This window comes from Dromaius novaehollandiae, chromosome 4, assembly GCF_036370855.1.
Source record: "Dromaius novaehollandiae isolate bDroNov1 chromosome 4, bDroNov1.hap1, whole genome shotgun sequence".
Lineage (NCBI taxonomy): Eukaryota > Metazoa > Chordata > Aves > Casuariiformes > Dromaiidae > Dromaius > Dromaius novaehollandiae.
The window spans coordinates 76,292,882-76,301,340 of NC_088101.1; the positions used below are offsets into that span (position 1 = coordinate 76,292,882).

The window sequence follows — 8,459 nt, forward strand, 5'->3', positions numbered from 1 at the left end:
ATCATTGTTACTTAACTGAACACAAAATATTGTTTGTGACAGCTACTGAAGTGATTGAAATCTTTGTTCTGCCCATAATAGTGGAGAAATAAAAGATATATATATTTTTTTACTCTTCTAGTGCTCTTTAGGTTTGTCGAAAGTGATGGAGAAAATGGAGTGTTAAGGAAAAATGTAGCTTAATGATTTGTAAAAAGCTTAGAAATTTCCACATTCAATATAATAGTCATGACACTACTAGTAGTACAAACAGCGCCAGCCACAAGTTTAAATGCAATAATCTGGATTACCTTTTGGTAAGATGGTGGTATTTAGAAGAACATTTTTTATTTATTATTATTATTAGCTACCATAATTCATGCAGTTTATACAGGTAGAGTGACTTTTTTTACCATACTTTATTTTGGACATCATTTGAAGTAGCCTCTAGCCTTTGTTAATTTTCTTCGTGTTGAAGAAACTGGTAGTGGATCTGTTTATTGTGATTTTTAGATCTGACTGTATGTTATGATTGACTGTTCTGAATTTGTGAAACAGTGGGAATGAATTATTTTAAAACTATTTTAACTTTCCTTTTTAAAATAGTTTCATATTAGTATTTCAAACCTGTTTTCTTAGGTCAACTTCAAGCTATTAAGCTGCTGTGTCAATTCTACAGTACAGTTATTCCCAATGAGGCTCAGTGCGTCATCTACAATGAATATCAACTATCTTTAGCTAGAAAGATGTCCAACAAAGTTCTGGAGGGACAAATTTTGGAAACCATTAGTCAGCTCTATCTGTCTCTAGGAACAGAAAGGTGAGACATACTCAATGACTGCTTTTATTTTGATTGTAACATTTCTGTCATGCTAGAGGACCTCAATTTTTGCAGCAGCTGAACGTAACTCAATTTTTCACCCTCTGCCAATACACTTTATTGGTATCGAAGGGTCCATTGATACTGGAGACTTCTAAGTAATTGTCATCTCTTGAGGGACAAGATGTTCAAAAAGCATTAGCGCCACTTCATAAGCCAAATTATTTTTAAAATGTATGTAAATATGCATATATTAAGCAACTCTTCATGTGTGCTACATCTCTAAGATTATCGCTGGCAGATGACTTGTTTGTGATAGTAGCTTTTATATGACAGTTTTTCCATCAAAAAGTGAATGGAATATTCCAAAATGTCGGACATCAAATTGACTGTTTCATTTTGAGGATAGGTTTTGCATTTATGGACATTCTGACAAAAACTTATCTGTAAAATTGCAGTGTCAGTCTCTGGCAATTTCTATCCTGCTCTTATTTTCAGAATGCCCATTTTTTGCTTCTGTTTAAGGAAAAGACCATACAAATCAATTTATACTAATTTAACAGGTGCTGGGAATTCTGAAGGTTTTCTGAAGAATTTTTTAAAGATTCCTTTTTTAGATTTTTTGATTTTTTTTTCTGCTTTGTCTGAATCTTTTTTTTCATTATATCTTACTTTAGGGAGCCATTTATTTTGGAATAAGATATTCTCAAGTATGCCTCAAGAAAGAAGGGAAAAGATTAGCTCCAGTTTTGGAGAGGGCATAGAACTTTAATTGGCTGAAGTCCCTGTGTCTGACTTCTAATCTGTCATCTAATTTATTCTGCTTTGCTAGCTGCTGTTTAATGATGTAGTTGGTGAAAACTTTGGATGGGCTGAAGGAGTCAAGATTTCAAACTAGTTGGAAATTTGCTGAAGGGTTTAACTAGCTGGATAACCTGATTCTTTGTGTGGATGTAACTCATGGAATTTGCCTAGTAACATTGGCTGTGTAACTTCAGCAGACTACTGAGTACTGCCTGTAATATTATTGTATTCTGAGTTAACAGCCCTGAGTAACAAGGGTATCTGTGTGACTACATAGTACTGAAAACGGTTACATGCTCTGTGTCACTGCAGCTCCTCTCCTGGAAATTACCATCTCCAGTGCAAATTACCACCTCCACCTCTGGCAAGCCTGTGGCCATGCCAGGGGCCGCAGCCTGGCCTGTCTCAGCTAATGTGCTGGGCTATGGATTGACATGTACTTTTGTCTCTGCTGTAAAAGCAAAAGCTCTGAAGGAGAATGGAAGTGGTATTCATTAACTGGACTGAGTTGGACTACTTTAACTACCTGCTTTCCTGTATCCTCATATTGCTCTGACAGCAGCTTGCCGTTAAAGCAGACTGTGAAATACTCAGTGGATCTTTACTTCCTATTATGAAAATAAACAGTGACAGGTCTTTCCAGTTTCTGTAAGAATCAGAAAGTGGTAAAAATCATTTTTCCCCCTCAGAGACAAGACCTTGCTGAGACAGAACAGAAATCCTGATAGTGTGAAATACCGAGGTGCATATTACTCTTTGATTTGTTTAGCATCTTTTTGGAGGTCTGAATAGGTTGTTCTAAAGGTACACTATTTAAGGATTCGCTGTAACTGTGCAGTTCTTCACGTGATGGGACTCTACGACATGACAGATTGAAAAGGATTTAATAAAAAAAGTCTGGGGCTTCTATGTTTGGTATAAAGCGCCATAAGCTCAATGAATCAGACAGGTTTTTCTGATGAAAAGTATGGCCACTCTTCAGAGAGCATCGTGCCCTTACACTTCCTCAGTGGCAACTGTGCCACCTCATCTTATAATTTAGGTGCTTCTAGAACTGATCTTTTTTCTTGCAAGATTTTATACAAGTGTCGGCTAGTCTGAACTGTGCTCAAATCAGAAGCCTACGTGATATTTAAAATAATTTATTTACAGATATGATTCCTTTCTATGAAACATGTAGGAAAATGCCATAAATGATAAAAAAAAGCTAGAGATGATGAAACACTTCTATCTGTCCCTAGCCTGAGGTAGGGGAAGGACGACACATCTAAAATAAACTGTTCTGAAATAATGTATCATGATAATCTAACAGAAAACACATACTGAACAAAAAGACTGAGTTGTTAGTTTCTAATGGAATACATCTGAAGTTGTAATTGTGCAATGAATAGAAGAAACTGAGACTGCCTTTTACATTTTTTTACATGAAGCATTTCTCTCATTACAAAGATAAACATTCCCAATTCTGAAGAGTCACTTTGTGATTAGCAGTTTTCCCCTGTTGCAGGGCTTACAGATCAGCTCTGGAATATACCAAAAGAAGCCTTGGAATATTTATAGATCTTCAGAAAAAAGAGAGAGAAGCATATGCTTGGCTACGGGCAGGAAAGATCTATTACATTCTTAGACAGAATGAGCTTGTGGATCTTTACATTCAGGTATGTTTTACACACTTAAGGTTGTGGTGCAGGTGGCATGGTAAAAGAGTAAGTAATGTCATGATCCCAGAGATTTTGCTATTTGATATCCTGAACATACAGTAATGTCATTTATGCAATGGTTAATAGCTGGAAGTCTAAGCATTTTCCTGTTGTGCTCCATTTTTAATGATGTTATTCCCCCAAATTATCCTCTCAGAGTCGAGTGACCTTTAGTGCCTGCTCTGTTGTCAGTTCTAAGCATTCTGTTCCTTCATCTTATCACATTGTTATCTATCATCTCTACAGCGCCACAGAAATCAGATTGTGTGTGCGTGCTACATGCTGGTGGGTAACAGATAACGATCACCTTAGCATGCTGGCTTGTGGGCCAGGTCCTTAGGAAAACAGAGAATGACTTTTTTTAGGAAGCGTTTCCCAAGCATCTAAAGCTTTCCTTCTGTGGCTGGACACAGCATGGCACGGAGCCCCTCGGGGGCTGCTGCCACCTTTGCAACAGTGAGACTGAAACTTGGATCTAGCCCTTGTGACTGCTGAAACTGGATCAAACTGAGTCTTCCCTACAGATGAACTGCAACCCAGTTCTGACTCTCCCAATAGCCTAAATAGTTTCTGGCCAGTTACTTAAGTATTTGGGAATTGTAAAGGGGATAAAAATACTTCTCTCCTGTGGTAAGGTGTTTGGGACTAGTGCAGTCTTGTATTATAGGATGTATACCGAACAAGACATAGGAAGATCTGACACTTGGTGTATGAGTAGTACCAAAATATGATTTCTATATAAAATTATCTGATTTCCACTGTTAAGATATTTGAAAAACTCAAAGAAGCAGAAAAACATAGGGAACAAGCTCATATTTAAAGTGTATTGAGATTCCTTGTGGGTCTACTTCTAATGAATATTTCTCTGAATTAAGTTAGATCTTTGAATACATGCCAGGAACACTGACCAAACACATTTATGGGAAGGGACTGTACCAAAGCCTGCTATTTCTTTCTCCTCTTCTACTAAAAGACTCTAGCTGATAGCCAAGGCAGTCATCCAAATGGTATTGCACAAGCCAAATCAGCCTGAGGCATGATTTTATATCTGCTGTGTTTTCAAGAGGAGAAATGGGTCAGGGACGTGTGTGTGTTTCACACTGTGTGTATGGACATTGGTATTTAGAGCAGGGAGTCGGTGCCTCTCCATGAGGAAAGTCTTAATATAGAAATCTGTCCACTAAAAGGTTAACCACTCTGCCAATAATTTGTGCAAGTCATCACATCTCAACTTCTGTGTAAAGCACAACTTCTGAAAATGTGATGCAACAGAGTCCTTGCATTCCTTAAGTCTGAAAAGGATCAAAGTCTTTGAGCTTAAGTAGAGAGCTGGACTTGTATTAATTGAATGCAGTTTGAAAACCAGAGATTATAAAACCAAAGCAAGATTCACTTATTGAGTTAAACATTCTGAGACAGCAGGGATATCTTGCTTCATGTGCAAGTCTGCTTTCCCATTACTGCTTATCCTATCAATAACTGACTATCCTGCTATCATTCATTTGCTTTGGAGGATGCATGCTTCTTTATGCGAAGACCTTTCTGCTAACATGGCATAAAATTATTTCAGAAGAGCAACAGAGAGGAGCTAGAGCTACATTCTCTTACAGAATTCACTTCATAGGCTTTTAAATCTGCACGATTGGGTATGTCAAACTTGTAGTTATCATTTTTTTAATTCAAATTTAATGTGTTGCAGCTATCAAATGCTCTATTGTTTCTGAAGAGTGCTATGTGCCTGCAAAGATGGTAGCAGACTACTGCCTCAAACCAGGATATCGTAACTCTGTATGTGCCCTGGTCCTTATGCTCCTCCTTAATTATCTGCCACTGGCCTGCTCAAAAAGAGGATACCAATTAAGGCAGCTGTGGTCTGATCAAAGATAACATGGCCTCTCCTGTGTTATAATGAGAAGAGAGGGCTTAACAAGATTTTTTTTTCCTAGTTGCTAGTATTACTACCTTATTAAGAAGTAACCAAGGTTTTCTTTCCCCTGCCCTGTTTTCTTTTCAGGTTGCTCAGGATGCTGCTCTTCACATAGGAAATTCAAATTTAGGAATGGAATTGTTTGAAGCTGCTGGAGACATATTTTTCAATGGTACTTGGGAAAAGGAGAAAGCAGTAACTTTCTACAGGGTTTGTGTTCTGTGTTTCTATTGCATTGGCAGTTGTGCCTTGGGCCCATTGCACTAGGTGTTCTACAAATGCTAAACCAAAAGATGATCCACTCACCAAGCAGTTCATAACCTATTGTAGCTGAGTAATTTGTGTCACTGTTAATAGATTTGGCCTATTTCAAGCCCTCCTCTGGCTGTAAGATCTGTGTTACATGCAAAGAGAAAAACAAAACCAGGAATTGCTTTACATCATAAAAATGGTCTGTCAGTGAACATCTTGGGATTGAGAAGTGCCCAAGCTTTCCTTGTGCGTTTCAGGACAGGGCTCTTCCACTTGCTGTTGAGACTGGTAACAAAAATGCTGAACTCCGATTATGCAACAAGCTGGCGGAACTGCTTGTGAATCTGAAGGCTTATGAGGAAAGCCTGGAATATGCAAGATTATCCCTTATACTCAGTGTGAATTTAGGTAAGACCAGTTTCAATTACAGCTGAATATGACTGGTATCTCCAATATAAGGCAGAATTCAAAAAAGAAAATGTTTTCTTCCTCTGAATTCAGTGAGATATCTTGCCAGGATTTTATCAATATTGCCATCCTTGCTTTTTTGGCTTCTGTTCAAGAATGAACAGCTTTATTGCTGCCTATTCTAACTCTAAGCTCATATGGAAAACCTTTGGAATCCCAGGTTTAATACTCTGCTCTACCAAGTCTAAATAGAATGCATTAATCAGTCTGCTTTTTACACCTAGGTTGTAGTATTGATGAATAATATTGGTCCTAGAGGCTTTTGCGGGTAATGTGCTGCTTTTAGATTTGCTCATAGCCTTAGTGGTGAACAGAGCTACAAAAACTGGTTGAAAATAATAGGGCTAGTTTTCAAGGTCACTGTTTTCTTGAATTTTTGAGAGCTACGAACTGATTAAGAACTCTTCCCTCTCCACCCATGTGCAGACAGGTCATTTTGATCAGTCTGATTTGTCATACGATTTTTTGATAGAAAGCTTGTATTGGAACATGTTTTTAATCCCATTATCTACTATACTTCCAAAGTAATCTATTTATATTCCTTGTGAGCGTGTGCAGGGTGTGTATAGCTATATATGAGAGGTATGAAAGCAGTTATTTCGTAAGTAAATCCCAAAGACAATCAAATATTACAGTGAGAAATTCAGCAGTTCTGTAGGATTTTCTTAAAAAATAAAAGGCAGTAAGTTTTGGCCATGTATTTCTTGGGGAAATTTAGATTTATTCACTAAAAGATGAACAAATATCATATAGAAATAAAACAAAAAATAACAAAGACTCATTTCAGAAAATCCGACTACTTACTGTCTCTTTGGCTTTATCTTGATTTATGTATTCTCTCATTAGGAAATCAGCTAAATGAACGAATAGCCTACCATCGACTGGCTACCATCCATCACCATTTGGGTCACTGTGAGCTTGCTGAACACTTTTACTTGAAAGCCTTGTCCCTCTGTTCCTCTCCTTTGGAGTTTGAGGAGGAAACACTGTATTATGTCAAGGTGTACTTGATCTTAGGAGACATCATATTCTATGACCTAAAGGTAAAAAAAATACTAAAAGAACTACTGAGGAAAATCATTACATTGAAATGCTTCATAACATTAAGTTTTTACCTCATTTTGTTTTTATGCATTTAAATGTAATAATAAATTGGGAAAACTAACAGGCTCAGAATCTGTATTCTTCTGGTTGGATATATAATAAACTGATCTTGGATGTTCTCTTACACCAGTTGTACTATGGAGGGTGCTATCTTTGTGTCTCTTATTTCAGGATCCTTTTGATGCAGCAGGCTATTATCATTTGGCACTGGCTGCTGCCATGGACTTGGGCAATAAAAAAGCTCAGCTGAAGATTTATACAAGACTTGCAGTAATCTACCATAATTTCCTTGTGGATCGTGAAATGTCTCTCTTCTTCTATCAGAAGGCAAGGACCTTTGCAACCGAGCTGAATGTTAGGAGAATAAACCTAGCTCCTGATAGGTGTTATAAGAATTCAAGAGCATCTTTGAAAAATGCATCCTAACAACAATGGAATTAGCTATAGAAATACTGCACTGGCTTTGCTGGAGCATGCAGAATGCATTCAGTGTCTCATACCACATATGTTTTAAGTGGGAGCTTAGCATCCCAGACTCTTTTAATTAATTTGATTTTACCGATTACCTGTAACAACAGTGGACTGCATTTCATTGTCTGAGATGTACAGTCTTGTGCTTGTATTTGAGGATCAGCTATGAACTAAAACCAAAACCCAAAAGCCTTTATCTTTTTCTTAATATTACATTTTTCTTTACTGTTTCTGCATAGCTGGATATCAGGAAATGACCAATGCATATATGCAATGAAATATATTTAATAAAGCATTGCAGAGAAATAACACTCCATGGAAAGCTGTGGCTTTCTTTGAATGACCTAGCTCTATTGTATTTACTCAATGTTGTAGAAATACTTGCACAAGCATGTTAGGGTATTTGGGAATATGTTCAATCCAATTCTCCAGGCATTGCTCCTCATTTCCCCTCAAACACACCTACTGCAGAACTCTTAAACTCTAATTAAGAGTTACCTTTGTATTCATGAAAACACTTAAGTGCATGCTGTGACAACTAATTGTTTTCAGAAAAGAGGACTCTAGTAAAATGTAAATTGTAGTCTTGTGGATTTCAGTGATAATGTAAAGCCATTTTTCCTCTGTTCAAAGACAATGATTTTTTTTGATTGACAATTTTCAGAACTGTCAGTATTGTTTGCAGTGACTCATTACAGTGCCTACTACAGCCTTACTTATGTCCAGAAAAATGTATTTACTCCAGTTGCAAAAATTCTGTATTGTTACTTTTGATAGCTCTAAATGTCTGTGCCTTCAAAGATTTTTCATAGCAAAGCCATGGTAGAAATGATATAGTAGATCATGCTGTATATTTTGAGAAGGAATGTGTATGTTTAAAGTCTGATAAATTTGCAATTAAACATTCAGATAAATTTTGAAGTAATGCCTTTGC

At 37.0% G+C, this 8,459-nt stretch overlaps 1 protein-coding gene across 3 annotated transcripts in view; it reads left to right on the forward strand.

The window, feature by feature from the left end:
* The window catches only part of SH3TC1 (SH3 domain and tetratricopeptide repeats 1), a 33,287-nt gene extending 25,269 nt beyond the window's left edge, over positions 1–8,018 (forward strand). For 2 of the 3 annotated variants that reach the window (XM_026122063.2, XM_026122064.2), the window contains 6 exons: positions 619–799; positions 3,111–3,261; positions 5,318–5,440; positions 5,740–5,890; positions 6,797–6,993; positions 7,226–8,018. In XM_026122063.2, the coding sequence (XP_025977848.2) occupies positions 619–799; positions 3,111–3,261; positions 5,318–5,440; positions 5,740–5,890; positions 6,797–6,993; positions 7,226–7,480 (1,058 nt within the window). In that variant the 3' untranslated portion in view covers positions 7,481–8,018. Of the gene's footprint in view, positions 1–618; positions 800–3,110; positions 3,262–5,317; positions 5,441–5,739; positions 5,891–6,796; positions 6,994–7,225 lie in introns of those variants that run through there. The other variant, XR_010389139.1, reaches the window with a different exon arrangement.
* Positions 8,019–8,459: the final 441 nt, after the last annotated feature.